This window comes from Bidens hawaiensis, unplaced genomic scaffold, assembly GCF_021521415.1.
Source record: "Bidens hawaiensis isolate Kalapana, Puna unplaced genomic scaffold, B.hawaiensis_p1.1 tig00028459_1, whole genome shotgun sequence".
Classification (NCBI taxonomy): Eukaryota; Viridiplantae; Streptophyta; class Magnoliopsida; order Asterales; family Asteraceae; genus Bidens; species Bidens hawaiensis.
This window is the reverse complement of record NW_027494641.1, coordinates 67,490-90,370: the sequence shown is the minus strand read 5'-3', so window position 1 is coordinate 90,370 and position 22,881 is coordinate 67,490. Positions and strand designations below refer to the sequence as shown.

At 40.6% G+C, this 22,881-nt stretch overlaps 1 protein-coding gene across 1 annotated transcript; it reads right to left on the bottom strand.

Moving 5' to 3' along the window:
• Window positions 1-1,535: 1,535 nt before the first annotated feature.
• Window positions 1,536-20,227, bottom strand: LOC143577057 (quillaic acid 3-O-glycosyltransferase CSL1-like). Its single transcript, XM_077061005.1, has 8 exons — window positions 19,595-20,227; window positions 7,481-7,570; window positions 6,567-6,683; window positions 5,954-6,166; window positions 5,136-5,238; window positions 4,359-4,537; window positions 2,751-3,098; window positions 1,536-2,158 (listed from the first exon to the last, which is right to left on the bottom strand). Exons 1-8 carry the CDS (start codon window positions 20,225-20,227, stop codon window positions 1,604-1,606), a joined length of 2,238 nt encoding a protein of 745 aa, XP_076917120.1. The 3' UTR covers window positions 1,536-1,603.
• Window positions 20,228-22,881: the final 2,654 nt, after the last annotated feature.

Below are 22,881 nucleotides of genomic sequence, written 5' to 3'. Positions count from 1 at the left end.
ATTAAATAATTTTTTAAGCAAAACCTATATTTTATCAAATTAAATAGTTTTATAAGTTCAGATTATATTTTCTAATGGAATATTCTTACGAATACGTGGTGTATTCTCAGACAATACTTGGAATATTCAATTAAAAGATGTACTCAGTGATTTTATTATAAGTTATATATATATAATGGAATAGAAAATTCTAATAAAAGATGATAAAATGTTTCATTATAAATGACAAAAAAAGAGCATCATATAAAAAATTAAAGTGAATAAATTATAGTTTTGAAAAAGATAGATGAAAACTTCATAGATCAATGAAGGTTGAATGAATATGTGAGAATAAAATTGCATTCATTAAGGGTCTGTTTGGTATGAGGTAATGAAATGAACGATTGAATGGAATGAACAAAGGAATGGAATGGACCATTATTATTCCATTGTCTTGTTTGGTTACCATCTAGAAAACTAAAAATGAAATGAATAATTAACTAATGTTGTTAGTCAGGAAAAAAAAAGGAAATAAAATAAAATTGGAGATAAGCGGTGGTGATGGTGGTGGCGGTAGTGGTGGGGAGAGGTGGTGGGCGGCGATGGCAAGAGTAGGAGGCGATTGGTGATGGTGGTTGGCGGTGGTCAGTGACGGTGGTTGGCGGTGACAGGTGGTGTGGCGGTGGCGGTGGTTGGCGGTAACGACAGGGGGCGGTGGTGGGTATTAGCAGTGGTGGTAGGGGAGGTGGTGGGTAGGTTGCGGTGATGGTGGGTGGCGTTGGTGGTTGTGGATGGTTAATGTGGCGGCGGTAGTCGGCGGCGATGACAGTGGTCGGAGGCGACGCAGGTGGTCAGCGGTGGCGGGGGTGGGGCTGATGGTGGGAGGCGGTAGTGGAGGTGGCGTTGGTGGTGGGTGACTGTGGTGATGGTGATTGATGGTAATAGTGGGAGGGTGGTGGAGATGAGCAGGGGGAAAGAGGGGATGGAATGAAAAAAAACAAGGGAGGTGGATGGAATGAATATGGGGTGTTTTAAAGGGAATGGAATAGACAAGGTAATGGGTGATTCCATTCCTTTAGCCAACAAAACATACTTTTCATTTCCACCTCCCATTCCTGCATACCAAACGCTATCTAATAGTTTCTTCTAGTCTTTTACATCTTAGACCTATAAATATCATTAATTGAATTTCCTACATTCATCTCCTGCACTCAAAGGTCTATATAAATTGATTTAATAATAAAAATAAACCTAGTTTCATTATAGATATAAATATTTTGATTATATTGACATAAATATCTGTATATTTTTAATCTCTATAATTTAAGTAATTATCTATTTAATTAAAAGTCGAATTGATTACACTGACATATTTTAATTAAAAGTCAAAATAAATATTTTGATTACACTGACATATATGTTTTTTCATTAAAAATAGAATAATAGTTTGAGCGGAAAATTAGACTAGAAATGAATCTTCAAGTGACATGTGTCACTATTTATTTTCTTTTATTAGAATAGATAGATGCATGCAATAGGCACAAATTAATACCAATGAATTACATAATGATCAGCATCTTATAAACTTAACAAACTTATTTGCTTATTTTGTCCAAACTAATATTTAATATGTAACAAGGAGTTTCCCAAAAGACAATACAAAAGCCGAAAATATAACCGAGTAGCAACTTACTATAGATGCAATCCTTCCTTTATCCTTCCTCAACATCATACCTTCAAGCACCGGATAGCCCATCAAAGCGATGAAAAACGTGATGAACGTTTGTATGAAAATCATGCTAACGTACTCTTGATGAAACATTATCCGCATAATCCCGACTACAAATGCTAGAAGATTGAGGGTGACCAAAGAACAAAGGGGAACAAGAAACGTACTTGAAGTTTGGAAATTGTATATGCCCATTTGATATAGTTTTACTTCATCTTCATTGTTCACTTTATTTGTTGGTAAAAAATGTGCTTCTTTTACTCCAATTTTTTCCATAATTGCATGAGTAGTTCCATAAAGGTGACTTGTGATTGCCTTTATCATCCACATTCTTTGTTCATGTGTCCATGTTTGGAGTACTAAATCTCCTGTAGAGTGGATCTCAAGCATGTGTTGTAAATTCGATAATACAAACACATATAGAAACACGACGAAAAAAGGGTCTGTAACCTGCGTAATTAACGAGTAATGTTATTGTGTGGGAAATTGATGGATCGATATTTCTTGTGAAACATAGTGGGTATTTGTCAGTTTTGTTTTTGGTTTATTCGCCTGTTATTTTAGTTGTCCGTAAATGAAAAGGCAAAAATCGAACCAAATTCAGTATGGTTCAAACCAAAGTTTATAATTCGAATCCGATTTGGTTTATGTTTTCGACATAATAAACCAAATATTTTTTTCTTTTGATTATTTAATAAATATTTTAATATATTATTATTACCATTATTTATTACTGAATTGGGTTGACAAAATTATAATTTGATTGTGCTAAATGACAAAACTTAAATTACCGGTATTTTGTTAATTACTCGGTTTATTTGTGTTATTCAATCTGAACCGCATTCAGATTTGCATGTGAAACCGAAAACTAAATTTGTAATTCAGTTTGGTTTATTTGGTTTAAGTTCGGTTTTGTTTTTTCTTTAATTTTTTTTAATCTAAATTATGAAGGTTACAGACTCTGTTCTTGGTTTAATCGATCCAGGTCTGTAACCTGCATAAGTAACATTAATATTATCGAAATCGAGCAAGTAACAATCACCTTGGGATAAATATTTATGTGATTGAGCAAGGATAGTAGTGGAATGGTGGCCAAAATCCACAAAGATATGCATGCGAGTGGAAATAAAGCCAGCCATGCATAACAAAAGCTTTGAAGAATAGACATTCTTGATGGCCCATAAATTATAGGAGAGAATCTTGATAGACCAACTTCTATCAAGCCAGCGGACCATCGTGTGCCTTGAATCAAAAGATCGTTAAAATTTGTCGTGCCAGATCCCATAAAAGATGGTCGTGACGGCATATGGTAAATTGAGAACCAATGTTTGCAGTGAATGAGGATGCTTGTGAAGAAGTCTTCGGTCACAGAGAAGTATCTAAAACCAATCTGTAATACTTCATGAATAAGGATGCCGATTAGAGGCTGTAAATGAACTGAATGAATGACGTGGATTTGTTTGGTTCATTTGGTTAAGTTTAATCGAACCAAAAAAAAAAAGGAAAAAAAGAAAGAAAAGGAACCAACAAGATTACTTAAATGAACGGTTTGTTTATATTCATTCATTTAAGTTTAACCAAACAAACGAATAACACCGATACTTAATTGCACGAATTTTCTTTTCCGTGTCTGCCCTTTAAAAATATTGTTTCTTTGTGTCTATTCATTTAATTGATTAAGAAATATAAATGAATGAACGTACATAAAAAGAAATTCTAAAAAGACTCTAAAATAGCATTATAAAAAAAAGGAAAATTAGATATTAATAATCCAGTTTATTAATCATTGGTCAATAATAATCTCAATTAACACTTTGATCAGTATCAATCCCAACTTTGAGGTTTGTTACCATTAACAATCCCGATCAAAAAAATAGTTAACCCCGTTAAGTTTTAAAGAAAATTACAAAATTACCTTTTTTATTAAAAAAACGAAAAACTAAAATCACCATCCACTCCTCTCACTGTCTCAATCTCAGCAATACCTACAACCATGGGTTCCACCGTTTCCCCCAATACTCTTCCCAACGAATGAGTGGTACCTGTCAACGACGATAAACTTCAAACCGATCTCGCGCAAACTCCGAAACGAGTGGTTGAGGAAATGGTGGTGGTCATGGTTGTGTGAGGAGATGAAGTGAGCCGAGGATGGTTGGCCTCTTTTTTTTTTTTTAATTTATCATTTTAATTCTAATTTTAACTTTTTAATATCCAATTAAGCTGAAGTGAATGCCATGTCACACGTCATGTCATAAAAATTAACGGAGTTAATTATTTTTTTTACTAGGATTGTTAATGATAACAAAACTGAAAGTTGGTATTGTCACTGGTCAAAGTGATAATTAGGATTATTATTGACCAATGGTTAATAGCTTTATTATTAACATCCAACTTTCCTAAAAAAAAGAAAACTAATTTTAAAATACAATGATATTTATTTGCTTATACATTTGTTCAATCTTAAAAAACACTTGATATTTAATATTTGTATATCATCCATCTAGTACCAAAATCCATGAATGACAAATTTATTCGTGTTCATTCATCTAACTTAACAGATCGACTTGCATAAATTTCTGGCCAGTTCAAATTGAACTAAGCCACCAACATTGTTATTGTTAAAAGAGCATTTGAATAAAAAATCACTTGCCTCAGTTCCCCATTTTGTATCATTCTCATAATCACAAGAGGCTAAATGCTTTGCTTCTTGCAACGATTCATCAAACAAATAGTTCTCACAATCTGATTTTGCATTGTATTTCTTATAAAGCGATCGAATGAGCTCATTGGAAGAGCCAAAATTTTGCTTTGCTTCCTTTAAGTTGATATCTACAAAATCAGAGAAAAGGAGTAATGCTACAAATCAACAAGGAATAACTAATGTTACAAATCAAAGAAGGAACAACTAAAATCATGTATTAATTTGATTTACAATAATATAAGGGATCAACAAGTCAGGTTTTACTACAATAACTTGAAACTCATAAGTTAATCCTAAAACGTACTACATTTATGTATTCCTAGAATCCTAGGAAGCTTTTTATGCCTTTGTCAATGCATCGCCTGTTAGGTGGTTCACTGGCTTATGTGTCGGGCCCATATGAAGGGCTTTACAGTATTTTATTTCTCTATATAATACTTTAACTTATAAAAATTAGTTTGTGAGCTGCGTACTACACGTGGCTTTTTTACACTTGTCGTTTCTATTACTGTGAATATATTTTTTTGGTAAATTATAAGATTATATAATTTAGGATCTTGGTTTCATAAAAATATCAAATTACACGGGTATCTAATTAAAGTATAATTTCACCCATTTGTTGGGGTAAGTGAGTCTCCATTTTTCAATGATTTTGGTCGATTCCGATCAAGAAGAAAAAATCAATCATTATCAAATGAATTCAAACATATAATAATTAGTACAAACCTTCTTGAGTTAAGGGTAGCTCATATAGTGCTTCTCTCTTTAAGTAATAACAGGTTCCAGACAAACATGGCCCCTTAATGCCATCCATACCAATCCATAACGTCTGGTTCAATGTGCAATAAGTTGTTTAGTTACCTTATAAAATATAAAACAAACTAATTTACTATTAATAAGTACTCAAAATTCTAAAATTACTAAATTAATATTAACAACAGAAATTTGCTGCCACCTCAGTTGTAGCCCAGTGGTATGAAGAATAACTTCTTTGGTTCAAACCTGGGTAGGATCGTCCTTAAGAATCGTTAAAAAAATTTTGGGCCGAATGTGAAAAAATATTTGGGCCTTTAGTAAAAGAAATTATCGGGCAACATTTTTTTTATTGTAATGAGCTTAAATACGTTGAGTAATTGGGTTTAAACATTAAGAATACATATTAAAAAAAAACATATGTAAAAATGTTTTTAAAAAATTTCTGGGCTTACCAGGGTGATCGGGCCAGGGGCTGTCAACCACCCAGCCCTCCTTCAAAGCCGCCCTTGAACTTTGGTCAGGTGATATAAAAAAGAAGTACGTGTTTAGCTGTTTAAAAAAACAACAATATTTTGGCATAGTAAATGCAACGGTTTTAGGGGTTTGGGATTGCTTATAAACCGGTAAACATTTTTATTTTTTTGCAACGGATTTAGGTGTTTGGGATAGCTTATACAACCGATAAACAATTTTTATTTTTTGCATGTCAAAATAAGCCCATTATCGGTTTTCATAGGTAATCCCAAACATGTCTAACATCTAGCGATCTAAGATAACAATTCGTTTACCTTAAAGGTGCATCTCAATTGACTCTCGTAGATATCATATTTACTGGTGTTATGAAATGTTTGTGGGAATTGGACAAAAGCCAGAGATGAAGATAAGCTCGGATCAAGATGGAAACACATAGCTTGACGCGCTGAATTTTTGTCGTTGCAATACATGTCACAATCCAAACCTAATATATATGGTGAATTGCTTATCAAGCTTGACACTCTGAGCTGCAAATTTATGTTCGTTAAGTTAGCTTTAGTTTCAAATGCGTGTATATATGCAAATGAACTTTTCGGATTTGTAAGTGGTTTAGAGATTATTTCTAGTTGCCTTTTTAATGTAGTTGTACAAATAGACAATTCACTACACCTAGAGTGAACTCAAGATTAGTCATGTATTTTTGAGTTCTTTGGTGTGGATCGAAGTCGAACTTGGATAGAGTTTGCTGATCAAACGAGCAAACTTCATCTGACTTATTTTCTACGTAGAGATTCTATTCATAGTCACGAGAGTTAACTTTCAATTAGCATATATATAACTCTCTAATCTCTAAACACTTGCAAATCCAAAAATTCGCCTATATATGCGTGTGCATGTGTGAACGCACGTAGAGAAAGATATGTATACAAGGGCATTGAGGGCTCCAGCCTTAAAATGGTGTGGATGAGGAGGCCTTTTTTCACGAGAAACATAGACAAGAAGAGGCATGTTCCTTTGATTGTGTGTGCTTTCATCAACCATCACCTGTAATCATTATGATAGTCATTTCTTCCTAAAAAGTTGTGTGGTCAATAATTGGATATAATTCGTCTCAAAAGCTAAGAATGAAAATAAGATGGGGGATTAATGGATGAAAATGTTAATGACACAATTAATTACATCACATCATATCATAAAAGGCAAATTTGATTTTAATAATTTTATATTTTTTGCACTTGATCGACAATAATCAAACTTTATAAAATATTTGTCATCGATCCCAACTTTCATACTAATTGCGTTTATTGGATCTCCGTTAAAAAAAAAACAAACCTTCACGCCGTTAAGTTTTTTCCAAATTTCAAACTGATATTTTAGGGGTTTTTATCGGAGTGAGGATACGAGTCGATTGATGTAAAACTTACCTCGAAACGGTGGTCCAAACGACGAAACGGTGCTTCAATTCGGGTGTTTTAGCTTCCAATTAACAAAAATCAAGTTGTTTGGAGTACCGTTTCGAGATAAGTTTTACATCAATCGACTCGTATTCTTATTCCGATCGAAAACTCTAAAACATCAATTTTAAATTTGGAAAAAAAAAACTTAACCGTTAAGTTTTTTTAACAGAGGTCCAATGAAAACAATTAGTGTAAAAGTTGACCGGTAACAGCTACTTTCTGAGATTGGATTATTATTGGCCAACAACAAGAATATGAGATTATTAAAATTCAATTTGCCTAACATAAAATAATTAATCATATCATTTCACAAAACAACAACATATGATTAATTACTTTCAAAGATTAATCTATTTTAATTATAAAAAAAAAAGGTTGATGTACCTCTATGCTAGCAGAATGGTCTTTGTTTGGTATGCAACGTTCGCTTTCTGAAATCTTGGTCACTTTTTGAGCAAACGATTCGTACTCTTTCTACACCACACAGACATCAACACAAAAATATGTCTTCATGTCCTTTTCGTTGAATATTAAAATCAAGACAATTTAATATGTGGACTAAAAAGTCTAAAACCAATAACGAAATTCTACATCGTTAGATATTTTATACAAACATTAAGATTTAAGATACTGAAGAAACACTAATCGACCCCGGGCAGATTACGGATAATCTGGGGGTTAAATAGATGTTTCTCACGAGGGGTTAGGTCCGGCAAAGAAGGTTCTTCTGATGACCTGCAAAACAGACACCGTGAGCTCGTCACTGAGAAGGGGGGTACCTCCTTGTGACCACCCTCCGGCGTGAGAATCAGACTAGATTGCTCTTGAATATAAGTGTATATTAAGAGATTGCTAGAGAAGATAAGATAATATGTGGAGATATCAGATAATGTAAGATGGTCATACCATTCCAAGGTGTTGGGGTATTTATAGCCGAAGGTAGGTTTCCAAGAAGGTACAGCCGGCTGAATAGTATTCCTGTTCTGCCAACTGTGGGCTACGCACGTGCCATGCTGGTGGTTGGTGGGTAGGCAGCGGCTGATAGTGACCAGGCCGGCTGTGTACTATTCCTGTTCCACCAACTGCAGGCTATGCACGTCCTCCGACAGGTTGGTGAGTAGGCAAGGGCTGAGAGTGATACAGTACAAGAGCGTGCTGCTCGTCATACTGTTGTCAGTGAGCTGTCGTATCTTTGGTCAGATCTTTTGTCCATACCTCATCAGGTACAGTACAAAAGATCTTCCAGTATCGTACGGACTGGCTCATTTGTGCGAGAGTGTTCCCGACTTTGTGCGGGAGTGTTCCCGGCTTGCTCACTCCTTCTTCAGGTGACATTACTGAATTATTTAAGAGTTAAGTGCCTTGTGCGTGTAGCCTTGCTGCGCGGGTAGCCTTCCCTGATGGCTAGTATCCGTTGCTGCGGGAACAGGCGGAGTACGTCGACCATTGGGAGGCTTTTCCTGCGGGAACAGCTTGCGTACTGCGCGTAAGGACGTCACGTCTCTGAGCATGGTGGGTCCTACGGATCCAGTTGGTTTCTGCGCAGACGTCTCTTCAAGGTGAGTTGCGAGTTTAGCCTTTGCGCAGACGTCCCTGTTGAAGGTGAGTCTTGCGGGTTCAACTGCGCAGACGTCCCTCTTTGAGGTGAGTCTTGCAGGTCCAACTGGGCTCTGCTGGGACATACCTCTTCAAGTCCCCCCAGTCCAATGTTCTTCTCATGAATTGTTATTAAGTGAGGTGAACTTTTGGACTTAAGCAAAGGGTTTTGAAAAAGGTTTTAGTTTTAAGGTTTTCCATGGGGATTCTTCCCGCGGAAGTCCTAATGTCACGTGCAGAAATTCCCGACTTTTCTGCTTGATCTTTGGGTATGATGCGGGTAGGTCTGTAACCTCCTCGCAAGTCAGGAGCGTTGAGTTCCACTTGTATAGATTCTCCCTGAGGTTTTGGTAGTTTTGAACATAGTGATCAATTATGTTAAAACAACCAATTCCATCTTGGAGCTTCAAACAATTTAGTTCTCGACGTTCCCGCTATGCGGGGATGTTATTCCCTTTTCCGCAAGCATGGCCCAGAAGATCCTTCTTGGTTTCAATTCCCTGCGGAGTGCTAGGTATGTGAAGGGTTTCGCCTTGACACTGTACCCGCACTCGTCTTATAGTTACTTTACTTCCAAGGTATTCCTGGCTTCAATTCCCTGCGGGTGCTAAGTATGTGAAGGGTTTTGCCTTGACACTGTACCCGCACCCGTCTTATAGTTACTTGGTTGCCGAGGTATTCTTGGCTTCAATTCCCTGCAGGTGCTAAGTATGTGAAGGGTTTTGCCTTAACACTGTACTCGCACCTGTCTTATAGTTACTTGGTTGCCAAGGTAAGGAGTATAGTCCCTCTTACTTTTGAATCTTTTTAAATCTTTTTGAAATTCGAAGAGTTGGTGAAAGGATAAGAACAGTCCAAACTGTTGAAACGTCGTCCGACGGTTTCTTCTGGCAGTGTCAGGACGTGCAGGAAGTTATGGCGACGTGACAATATATGGTCATTCCAGACGCTTTTTCAGGCGCGTGGGCGCGAGTTTTCGGGCGCGTGGCCGCGAAGTTTACGGCACGCGTCCTGTCAACAGCTGTTGCCAGCTTGCTTTTTCCACGTGTCATAGTTTCATTGCACCAGTGTTTTCCTCTCTCTTCCGCATTAAATTCATCGCATTCATTGCGATGAGTATATAAAGGGAGGAGAGGTTGCATCTCAACTCACAGTTTCACCTCTCTTCTTCTTCAAAACGATTTCCGGCGAATACTCTAACTTTTCTGTCGAGCATTCTCCTGAAATCGTTCTTCTTTACCTCCAAAACATGTCTTCTGTTCATGATCTTGAGGCTACCGCCGGGGAGTCTGACGTGTATGCCGATAATCCATCGTCCACGTCGGACAAGGATGACAAGAGTACTGCTGGCGAGTGCCAGTGTGCTCTTCTGGCCGACCTTTATCAGTACGTCATCAGGAAGTTCATGCTCGAGCCTTTCGAGCCTGAGTTTCCTGCACCTCATCAGACGGTGTACGATGCCCCCAAGGGCAAGATAGGGGTGTACGCTGCATTCTTCGTCTATGGGAATCTCAGGTTCCCATTGACGAAGTTTGTATACCGTGTTCTGGAAAGACACGGTGTGCATCTGACTGAGGTACACCCAATGGCGATCGCCAAGATCCGCCATTTCGAGTGGGTGTCTCATTCTGGGTGTGGAGCCCCATGTTGACCGCCTGATGACCTTCTATTCCTGGAGGTGCATCCAGGGGTGGTATACCTTGGTCAATCGGATCAAGGGTTTGAAGATCTGCGCTACCGAGCGCAGTCTTCGATCTTGGAAGCGGGAGTTCTTCTATATCTCCGCTCGCGTCGTCCCCATAGCGATGACGTTCAAGAACGGGAGAGCTCTCCCGAACCTTCACGCCTCCAACTACCAGGAGGCGGAATGGTTCTCCAAGGTTTCCCGGATCCAGTCTCCGGTTTACCGCTTTGTGGAATCCGGGATGGTGATGCTCGGGATGAGCCGGGTGTGGAAGGAGGCGTCACAGATTCCCATCGTCCTCGAATACGGTTTGAACTCTGTCCCTTACGGTATGCTTCATATTATCCATTAATTTAGGGTTTTTGTTCTAACTGTTTTTTCTTTGTTTTCAGAGGGAAACGACTTGCAGTCTCTCCTGCGGCCGCGGGAGAGTGATGGTCCCGCTCGGATGGGTACTCGTGCTCTAGATGAGAACGAGTTGCCCATCCTTGAGCAAACTGCGGATCAGTTCGTGGAGGTCTACCCGCCAGGCCACGAGATCCTGAGCGCCAGGCGGCCAGGTAAAGAACTTTTTGACCTTCGCCCTCTCAATGCTCAAACCTCTGCGGGAATTCCTCTAATTTTGTCATCTTCTGATGAGGAATCCGCAGATGGTCCTTTCTTGGCGAGGAAGAAGGCTGCCGGCGGGAAGGGGAAGGCGAAGGTTGCCTCCACTGCCGATCCGGTGAATCGGTCTGACTCAGAGACCGAAAGCGAGGAGGTGGCGGGGAACCCTGGTGGTGTTGAGATCACTGCTCCGGAGGTTGAGACGGCCGTCACCTCCGGGCAGCCCAGTACAGCGACGGTGACCGGCGTAAAGAGGCCGGTTCCATCGGGTTCGTCCCCGCCTGTTCGTACCTTCAAGCTCAAGAGGACTCGTAAGTACAAACTTCCTTTACTTTTAACTTCATATCTTTCCGCCATTATACTTATATATCGTCTTCGTGTAGGCGTGGATGCTACCGCATTCCAGGGTGGAGCGGGGAGGAGCACCTCCGGACCCATGACGGTAGGTTTGGTCAACCTACCTGAGGCGATAACCCAGGCGGCTGCGCCTGCTTCAGTTGGTTCAGTTGCTCACTCAGTTGAGGCAACTGCTCTAACTGTAACAACGTCTCCGCCGGTTGTCAGTGCCATATTCACTGATTCTTTCACTGAGCCGGCGGTGAGTATTTCTGCGGTCTCTTCTGCAGCAACGACCGCGGTTGTGAGTTCACCTCCGTTGGTCTCTACCACGGCGGCCTCCGCCATGCCTCCTCCGGCGCCGATGACTACGGCCGGTCCTTCAGGTATGTCCGGGGCTGCGGCGTCTAGCCAATCTCTGCCTCCTTCCCATCTGCCTGACCTTTTGGATGGATATCCGTTAGGTTCGGGTGATGGGTTTGGCGGCTACAGGCCTGTCGTCGACTCTACAAGTGCGTAGGGTTATTTTGGCCTGTTATGTTTTTTTTTTTTTTTTTTTATCATCTTTTCCTAACTGCTTTTTGTTTTTGCAGTGTCGGATTCGAATGAGGTGTTTGTTCCGCGGTGGAACATCCGCCGGGGAACCACCCTTCGGACGGCTGTGGACTGCGTCGAGTGGGCGCGCCATGCCGCCCCCAGTGGTGCACTGGGAGAAGCTATGTCAAGCTACCAGGAGGGTAGGCTGACAAACGAGCTTCGAATTCTCCTTGCCTGGATGTAGCCCGAGCGTCGAGCTGCTTTGTCGTGAAAACGACAAGTTAAAAGCAGCTCGTATCCAAGAAGTAGCTCAAGCGCGGGCTGTCCGGGAGGAGAACAGGAGGCTCTCCGCCGTTGCTGCGGAGAAGGAGAAGGCCTTCAAGGCCCTTGAGGTTGAAGTTCAGGCCCGTCTCGAGGCCCGTTCCAAGGCTGCTCAAGCTGTTAACGAACAGCTTCGGTTAGCTAAGGAAACCGCTCGGAACGCAACTGAGAGGGCCACCAGGGCTGAAGCTGTTGCTGAGCCTCTACGCACCGAGAATGAGGAGCTTAAAGCCAAATTAGAGAGGCTCCAACATGCTCATGATGCCTTGGCCATGGAAGACGCCAAGAAGCTCCAAGAGATCTTGGACCAGAGGGGCGTGCTTGACCATACTGAGCGTAAGCTAAAGGGCGTCGAAGAGGCTGCGGCTAAAGAAGTGTTGCTTGCCAACCTTAACAAAAGTGAAGCTGAACACGCCCGTAACCAAGCTCAAGCTGCCCTCCAGAAGGCTCTGGTTACCAAGGAATGGCTTCTACGAGAAGCGTTGTCGCAGGTAAGCTTAGCTTCATAACGTCTTTACGCTTTTCTTTGTACTAAGAAAAGGTTTTGATACTTGTATTTTTTCTTGTAGGTTGTGCATCGGGTCTTCACGGACACATCATATGACGATACCATGAGCGCAGCCCTCAACGCTTCTCATGAGGATGGGGAAAAGGCTGGCTTTCTGCTTGGTCTAGGGTTCGTTGAGAAGGGCATCCCGCCTTCCAACTTCCCTTTATATGATGTGGATACTGAAGCTGCTTATGACCAAGCAGTGAACCAGTATGCTGCCTTCCCGCATCCAGTGGTGGAGAAGGTGAACGAAGTTGCTGCTGCTGATGATGGGTTAACCATTCTCAAGACCTTCCTTGAACCGCCACAGCCAAGTGATGGTGCGGGTACAAGTGGGTTTGGAGGAAGTGGTCCTGAAGCTTGAACCTTTAGATTCCTTTCCACTGTTAGGATAGGTTTATGTTTTTGTATAGATTTACACTCTTGTAGGCGGGTAGATACCCGGCCATTTTTGTAATACTTCAATTTTTATGGAATGTAAATCCTTTGTGCGGGTAGGACCGTCACTCTTGCTTTATAAACGTTATACAACTTGCTCATGCATATTATAGTTTAATTTGGCACTTGTTTTGCCGCATAAACCATATATGATTCGCTTGTGCACACTTTAGTTTAACTTAGCAATTTTTTAAGTACTTTGAATAAGTTAACCTATCAACGTGGCAGATAATAGGTTAAAGTTTTGCTTCCTCTTTCGTGATTGTGCGGGTAAGACCGTCACTTGCACTTAGTAGGATGGCTAAACTTTGCCTATATCTGACCTGCGTGGAGGTTTTTCTCATTTTTTCCTTGAAGAGATTTTCTAAGTGTTCTGAATAAGTTAACCGTTTGACACGCGGTTGTCAATAGGTTAGTTGGTTTCCTCTATCATGATTTGTGCGGGTAGGACCGGCACTTTCATTTAGTGGGATGACCCAACTTTACCTATGACTGACCTGCGTGAAGGTTTGCCGTTTTTTGTGTTTATGCGGGTTTTGCCGCCTTCCACATGCAACGACTTGTTCACACTTATTTATGCGGTGAAAACCGGCATCAGTGTTTTGAATAAATTAACCGTTCGACGCGCGGTTGTCAATAGGTTACTTCGGTGTCCTCTATCATGATTTGTGCGGTTAGGACCGGCACTTTCATTTAGTAGGATGATCAAACTTTACCTATGACTGACCTGCGTGAAGGTTTGCCGTTTTTTGTGTTTATGCGGGTTTTGCCGCCTTCCACACGCAACGACTTGTTTTCCCACTTATGTATGCGGTGAAGACCGGCATATCAGTGTGGAAAGTTCATTAAGTATAAATGTAAGACCATCAGCGTCAATGTGATAAGGAGAATCATTTCCATTAGAAGTGGCTCTGGGCCTTTTCTTTTGCAAGTTTGGAATTGATCTACATGCAGACTGTGTAATTGAGCTCCCTTCCATGTTATTGGGAGTGTCATCGAGCCTTTCGAGCCGATATGCACTTGGTTCAGAATCTCGTTGTATACGCAGTATGTAGTCTCCGACATTGAAGCTGCAGTTTTATTAGTGTTTTCCCCAACTGGGGTTCTACACGCATTAGCCTGCTCAGCGTTCATTACGCCACGAGGTGCGTGAGCGTCCCATCTCTGACAAATGCTTCGACGATGTCTTTCAAGTCTACGCATTCCTCGGTGTTGTGGCCTCTTGTCCTGTGGAAGTCACGGAATTTGCTCTGATCAGCGTTGTGACGCTCTCTGATTACTGGAGCCTCTGGCCATGGGAGTCTCTCGGTGTCGAATATCTCGGTGACGCTTTTGGTGAGTGGCGTCGATCTGGAGTTCCGGTTTGACGACGGCATGTTATCCTTTCCGCCTAACCGAGGGTGTGAGCCGGATGAGGTGTCAAAGTTCACCCTTGACAGCCAAATGCCTAGCTTCCTCTTTTTGTTTAATCGGGCGGTAAGGACATTGTTTTCTCTTGTTTTCTGGGTGTACAGGTTTGTGCTCTGGGGAAGATCTCTACCCAATTGCTTTTCCGTTTCCGCGAAGCGTTTAGCTGCTGTCATGATGGCATCCCATGTGGATGGCATGCCATCTTTACCCGTTAAGGTGCGGATGGGCTCTGGGTCTTTCGCGCCCTGGATGAAAGCAGCGCGAACAAGATCTTCGCTAGTACTACCCAGACTTAGCTTCTTTGAGTTGAAGCAAGTGATGAAGTCTAGCAAAGATTCATCTTCCTCTCGAATGCAATTGAGGATTGTCTATTGCTCTTCGGTATACTTTTTTTGTTGGGTGAAGTGTTGGCTAAACTTCTGTTGGAAGTCTGCCCAATCGTAGATGTGGTGGACCGGTAGACGGTCGAACCACGCTCTGGCTGCTCCAACCAGCGTCATCTGGAACATATAACACCACGTGGGTTCCGTCCAGTTGCTGACGGTTGCCCCCGCTATGAATCTGTTCAAATGATCGTCTAGGTCAGATATACCATCATAGGTGCCGATGTTTGACATCTGTTTGGCACTTCTTGGGGCGATTGCTTCCGCAATGTCCCTTGCAAACTTGGAGGTTCCCGCATTTGCAGCGGTTGGTCTGAAGGTTTTAGAGAAGTCACGTGGGTTTCCACCCGCGTTTTTTGGTTTGAAGGTTTCTCCAAAATTCCTTCTCGGTTGGAAGTCCGTTTCCTTACGCTTCCCTTTCGCCCTATGGCGAGGGTTTGCGTCGGTGTCGGATTCCTCCGAATCATCGTCCAAGTACTCGCACTCATTGCTCATGTTGAGCTGTTGAGTGCTTCCGAATTCGTCAGCCTGTTGGAGTGAACGCAAGCGTTCATCCAACTCAGCTTGGAATTCCCTTTGACGTTTTTCCGCCCACGCTTTAACTTGTTCAAGTGTTTGGCGGGGGGGCCTCGTCTGTTGTCTTTTCACCTGGGTATCAATGAATCCCAGGGGAGGATTGTTTACTGCACTTGCCCCGGCTCGGGTAACCGGGGTAGTGTTCGTAAAATTTACTACACTTGCCCCGGCTCGGGTAACCGGGGTAGTGTTCGTAAAATGTGTGTATTCGCCGGTGTTCCCCCCAGTAGCTGGGGTTGTGGTTACCGGGGTTTCTTGGTCATTCGCTGGCTTTGGCAACGGAGTAACCTTAACCATCTTTCCAGAAGTTTGAAAAAACTAAATAAATTAGTTCTAGCTTTTATGCACGGATGGCGCCAATGAAGAAACACTAATCGACCCCGGGCAGATTACGGATAATATGGGGGTTAAATAGATGTTTCCCACGAGGGGTTAGGTCCGGCAAAGAAGGTTCTTCTGATGACCTGCAAAACAGACACCGTGAGCTCGTCACTGAGAAGGGGGGGTACCTCCTTGTGACCACCCTCCGGCGTGAGAATCAGACTAGATTGCTCTTGAATATAAGTGTATATTAAGAGATTGCTAGAGAAGATAAGATAATATGTGGAGATATCAGATAATGTAAGATGGTCATACCATTCCAAGGTGTTGGGGTATTTATAGCCGAAGGTAGGTTTCCAAGAAGGTACAGCCGGCTGAATAGTATTCCTGTTCTGCCAACTGTGGGCTACACACGTGCCATGCTGGTGGTTGGTGGGTAGGCAGCGGCTGATAGTGACCAGGCCGGCTGTGTACTATTCCTGTTCCACCAACTGCAGGCTATGCACGTCCTCCGACAGGTTGGTGAGTAGGCAGCGGCTGATAGTGATACAGTACAAGAGCGTGCTGCTCGTCATACTGTTGTCAGTGAGCTGTCGTATCTTTGGTCAGATCTTTTGTCCATACCTCGTCAGGTACAGTACAAAAGATCTTCCAGTATCGTACGGACTGGCTCATTTGTGCGGGAGTGTTCCCGGCTTTGTGCGGGAGTGTTCCCGGCTTGCTCACTCCTTCTTCAGGTGACATTACTGAATTATTTAAGAGTTAAGTGCCTTGTGCGTGTAGCCTTGCTGCGCGGGTAGCCTTCCATGATGGCTAGTATCCGTTGCTGCGGGAACAGGCGGAGTACGTCGACCATTGGGAGGCTTTTCCTGCGGGAACAGCTTGCGTACTGCGCGTAAGGACGTCACGTCTCTGAGCATGGTGGGTCCTGCGGATCCAGTTAGTTTCTGCGCAGACGTCTCTTCAAGGTGAGTTGCGAGTTTAGCCTTTGCGCATACGTCCCTGTTGAAGGTGAGTCTTGCGGGTTCAACTGCGCAGACGTCCCTCTTTGAGGTGAGTCTTGCGGGTCCAACTGGGCTCTACTGGGACCTACCTCTTCCCAGCAGAGCCCAGTTGGACCCGCAAGACTCACCTCAAAGAGGGACGTCTGCGCAGTTGAACCCGCAAGACTCACCTTCAACAGGGACGTCTGCGCAAAGGCTAAACTCGCAACTCACCTTGAAGAGACGTCTGCGCAGAAACCAACTGGATCCGCAGGTCCCACCATGCTCAGAGACGTGACGTCCTTACGCGCAGTACGCAAGCTGTTCCCGCAGGAAAAGCCTCCCAATGGTCGACGTACTCCGCCTGTTCCCGCAGCAACGGATACTAGCCATCAGGGAAGGCTACCGCGCAGCAAGGCTACACGCACAAGGCACTTAACTCTTAAATAAGTCAGTAATGTCACCTGAAGAAGGAGTGAGCAAGCCGGGAACACTCCCGCACAAAGCCGGGAACACTCCCGCACAAATGAGCCAGTCCGTACGATACTGGAAGATCTTTTGTACTGTACCTGACGAGGTATGGACAAAAGATCTGACCAAAGATACGACAGCTCACTGACAACAGTATGACGAGCAGCACGCTCTTGTACTGTATCACTATCAGCCGCTGCCTACTCACCAACCTGTCGGAGGACGTGCATAGCCTGCAGTTGGTGGAACATGAATAGTACACAGCCGGCCTGGTCACTATCAGCCGCTGCCTACCCACCAACCACCAGCATGGCACGTGCATAGCCCACAGTTGGCAGAACAGGAATACTATTCAGCCGGCTGTACCTTCTTGGAAACCTACCTTCGGCTATAAATACCCCAACACCTTGGAATGGTATGACCATCTTACATTATCTGATATCTCCACATATTATCTTATCTTCTCTAGCAATCTCTTAATATACACTTATATTCAAGAGCAATCTAGTCTGATTCTCACGCCGGAGGGTGGTCACAAGGAGGTACCCCCCCCCCTTCTCAGTGACGAGCTCACGGTGTCTGTTTTGCAGGTCATCAGAAGAACCTTCTTTGCCGGACCTAACCCCTCGTGAGAAACATCTATTTAACCCCTAGATTATCCGTAATCTGCCCGGGGTCGATTAGTGTTTCTTCAGATACTATAAAACGAAAGTGACACGCATCATACGGCTATTATCCCATATAGGGATGACAAAAGAAGCCAAACTTAATTGGAAAACTCGAAACTTAAATATTTGAAGCGAGATATCATATATAGGATTTTATATTAGCTAATAAAAATCCTAAGTGTTGGGGACGAGTATCATGTTAAGTGACACTCGGTTGATTATCCGAACCAGCTAACCATAATCAAAATCAAATTTAAATACACTAATATATTATATAATCTTAAACATACAATAAATATATCGTGTCTTGAAATTGTTAAAGTTAGAGTTATTAGAAATACAGTTGAACATTTGATATTTCAAGTCCGTTATTTACGTGATTTTAAGGCTGGGTTTTAGGTAAGAAGGTTAACAACAGGTAATTTTCTTTTAACTATATAACAACATAAACGAGTATACCACGCGAACCTTATAAGTGACGAGCAACAAATATCTAAATACTTTTAAAATAAAAGTAATCACATACCGAATATTATCCCCAATATAACATCCCAATGTTAGATTTCATTTTAGTTAATAATATTATCGAACATATTTATTTTCCTTGACATGCTTATTAACCCCAACTAAAATAATAGAGTTTATAAAATAATTAATATGATAGAACTATGATGACATTTAAAAGCAAAATATTTGTCTTTTCCCTAAACCAAAGAGAAAGGAAAATTGAAGTCTTCTACTCTTCCATATGATCTGATTATTAAGGCGGCATAAATTTGTTCTGCGGACCGAAGACTTTTTAAATGATAATAATAATAATAATAATAATAATAATAATAATAATAATAATATAATATCACTAGAATATTCTACATTGATATTGTACTAAGTTATAATTTAATGATGCGTTTATTTTTTATCACGTATTAAATAACTGCAAAACTCGTGTGAAGAAGCAATATTATACTTTTTCGTTAACAAAATATTAGGATTGATCTAAGACTGTGTTATGAAACTCCAAAGGAACGCCAATGTTGTCCACGCAAGCATCACCAGACGTCAAACACCAGTATTAGTGGGAGAAGAAAGGGGACGTAAGCAATTTCCCCTCTAAACGCCATCGAAGTAATGAAAAAAGTGAAGCTCAAAACATAGTCTATAGATATTATATTTGTAAGAAAGACATGTAATTCTAGAAATAGTATATAGGTGTTTAAAGTAATAATCATAGTCTATAGATATTATTTCCTACAAATAACAATAACGATAAAAACTATTTTTCAAAAATTATTATAAAGTTGATCTATCCTATTTAATAAAGGAATTCATTTTTCGCTAAAGTTGATCCATCCTATTTAAAAAAGAAATCCATTTTTCACTATATGCCAATCTAATATTAATCTATTTTTACTTTTTCCCACTCAAAATATGATAATAATATTGTTGCACATCATTCTTTTATCTTTTAGTTTTTATCTTTTGCGATAAAATATATTTAGATATATGTGAATTCTCACTTTGTTATTTATGTAATATTTAATTTTTGCATTATTTTATTTTTTAAAATTTTTCAGACCTTTTATCCTAATATTATAATAAAGGAAAAAAAAACACAAACCTTAATCTTATATTTTTCAGCTTCAAACTCACCCCTATCCACCACAACTTGATCATGATCATCACCCTCTTGTCCATTCAAATAAGCCTTTGGGCTAATAGTAACCACACCATACTTCTTACAAAACGGAACCCATATCTTAGCAAACTGGAAAGCTTCATGCATGGCTTCCAAGGTCACCGGGCAGCCCCCATCGTCCGAAAGATAGACCGAAAGCTTATCGGGTGGATAATCCAAAGCCAAGGCGGATATAACGGTGTTCATGACCCCGAGTGGTGGTTCGGCTATTGGATTGGCTGTGCATATGAACACGTCGATGGGCGGAAGGTGTTTGTCGTCGGGTAATCGCTCTGGGAAGACGGTTCGGGTTATTGGTCGCCATAGGAAAGCCTGCCTTAGGAGCCAAATGAAGGTGAGAGTGAGTTCTGAGATGAAGATTAAGATGTGAGGAATAAGTGGTTGGTTTTTTGAGTGGGAATTGAATATTGTGAGGATATTAGAAAGTCTATAGTATATGATGAGGATTATAGCTATGGAGTTGAAGAACATGCATAGTCTATTGATGATTATTGCTGGTGTTTTGAGATGGTAGAGATGAAGGGGATGAGAGGTGGAGTTCATTTGGGGAGTCATGGTTGGTTATCCAATCTTATTACTTTCTATGTGGAGTGGGTGTGGTGTGTAGATATGGTCTTCTCATAATCTAATGCACTTAGACGGTGGTTGGGATTGATTCTAACTTACAAAATGTTTACATACCGTCTCAATTTTAAACGTATTTTTTTTTAACAATCTCATATGGCCTTACTAACTGAAAAGCAACCCCGTTTAGTTAGTGATGGCATGAAAATACGTATAGAATTATTAAAGGAAAATATTCTCAAGATGAAGGCTGTCTGTAAACATTTTCCGAATTTGAATTTATCTAATCAACAATTAAAAGTTGAAATTATTGAAATTTAATAACCCTATAAATAGTGTGATGAAGGAAAATCTTCTTAAGGTTAAGGTTGTCTAAGCATTTTTGAGTTTCAAATAATCTCAATCAATTGTTGAAAATTGAGATTATTAAAATTCAATAATCCTATAAATAGTGTAACGATAATATATTTCTTAAGAGTTTATTATTAGAGATTTAGAGTAGGTTCAATGATGACTTTTAGCATCCGCTGTGTTTGTCATGTGCTAGTGGAGGTGACTTCATATAATACATTCGTTTGAGTTCATTCATTTTTCGTCAAGCTAGGTGGATCATGGTAGTGGGCCCTGATAAGGACATGTTGAATGAGTGAAGATCCAAGAAATAAATGAACAAAACAATTACTTGATGTATCCAAATCTAAGTAAATACTAGAAGAAAGATATATGCACGAAATATGAAAAGATGGAATAAATGGAGAACATGGGTGAATCATGTGTTAATTAATGGAACATAAGATGTGTGGCAACAGTTAAACTGATCAACAACTTCGTGTTGGAATTATGGACTGTTACGGTAAGTTAATACGGTTAATCGGGTTATGACCCGTGAGAGTTACATCGTGAGGTAACGAACAATAAACCCGCTTAAGTTAGTTAGTCGGGATAGACGCTTTAATGAGATAAAATTACATGGAACAGGCTTTGGAGCAAGATATGGACTTACTGGCCTATTGGGTTTATAACTAATGAGATTAGTTAAACCTAATTAAGGGTTATATAAACATATGATATTTTTATAACCTTAACCTGAATCTTAATACAAGTCCATACCTCCTTCCTCCTATACCCTAGTCTTCGGTCAACTCCACCACCGCCGCCCGTCCAACCACCGCTGCCGAAGCCACCGGACGCTATGCCCAGCTGCCGCTGCCAAGCCACCGCTGCCTCCAGTTTCTACTGCACTCCATTACCGCTACCAGCTTGGTCGTTGATCTTGTTGTGTCACCTAGCTCAGTTCGTTAGCCTTCGGTGTCTCAACCGGTCATTTATTAACCGAGGTAAACTTAAATATATTGTTAGTTTTAATTATATGTTTATTGTTTGACTCGTACTCGTATTGTTGGTAACCGGATCCTATTGGGTTTAGTTTTGGTGCTGATTATTCGTTTACTTTCCACTACATATAATTATTAATTAATAAGATTAATTATTATTTGCCACGTTTATTGAATTGGTTTTAATAAACAAATTTTAACTCATCACCACTGAAACCCAACAGTGGTATCAAAGCCTTGGTTACAACATACGAGTCGAATCCGGTATTTTCACCGGTTCTACATCATAAACTTCAAGCTAGTTGACGTTTTTGATCTAGATAAAATATTAGGGCAATTTTAGTTTGGTCAAAATTTTATTTATTTTATTTGACCAAAATGTTGCCCGACTTAATTTTCTTTGAATATGTAAATCTGGCCCGTCCTTGTTTGTTTGGTTGAATGATTTTTATTTTGGCCATATGGATGGTTCAAAAGTTGTATTTAGTTTTTGGTTTTATTTTATGTTTTTTGCCACCTTGATGGTTCAAAATTTTAATAGATAGGGTTTAGTTTTTAATTACTTGTATTAGTGTAATTTTGTAATGAAGAAGACCCGAAGGAAAACCGATGACGAGCTTATGGAGTTCTTGAAGTCAGTGAGAGTTACCTAAGATGACGGGATGCACCAAGAGTCCATCCTTGTGGTTGTTTTGTGTTGTGACCCCTTGACCCGATTGATCTTGCTAATTCGTTTTAGCAAGATCAATCACTAATCTTGGCCATTTAAGATTTACATATTCCTATTTGCTATTGTGGTTGCTTGCTTAATTATAATAAGTTATAATACCATCAACCTAATACCAAATATTTTAAAATAAATTAACCAATCATGTTTTGCAAAATTAAACTAAATTTAATTTTCCATAACTAATAACTTAATAGGTAAAACTATTAACTTAAAATTGGTTAGTATTATCGCGACAATCTTAGTTTTAATAAGTTATATAAAACTAAGTGTCCTTAGAGATGAAAGGGTTCATCAAGTTGTCCCGATCAATAAAGTAAAACTGGACTTTTACTCTATTCGGTAATATTTAAAATTAATCCTAATTTTAAAATCAATAGGCTATGCCATCCTACTATAAGTCACACTTGAGGTATACTACGAAACTTGAAGTGTTTGGAGCTACAACACCGCACTTGATTTCTAGCCTATCCCTTCAAGGTAAAAGGCTTTCGTTGACACATCCGACCCTTTCACAAGTGGCTATACTAGGGCAACTATTACTTTACTCTCCTATTACGTGCTACAGTTGTCTAGAGACTGAG

Excerpts from the sequence above, each read along its gene's own strand:
- LOC143577057 (XM_077061005.1), bottom strand. The coding sequence starts at position 20,227 with ATGACTCCCCAAATGAACTCCACCTCTCATCCCCTTCATCTCTACCAT. Across the intron at positions 6,167-6,566 it reads CTGGAGCCCTCAATGCCCTT|CTCAGAGTGTCAAGCTTGAT; the intron begins GTATACATATCT and ends ATAAATTTGCAG. Across the intron at positions 4,538-5,135 it reads GCTACCCTTAACTCAAGAAG|ATATCAACTTAAAGGAAGCA; the intron begins GTTTGTACTAAT and ends CTGATTTTGTAG.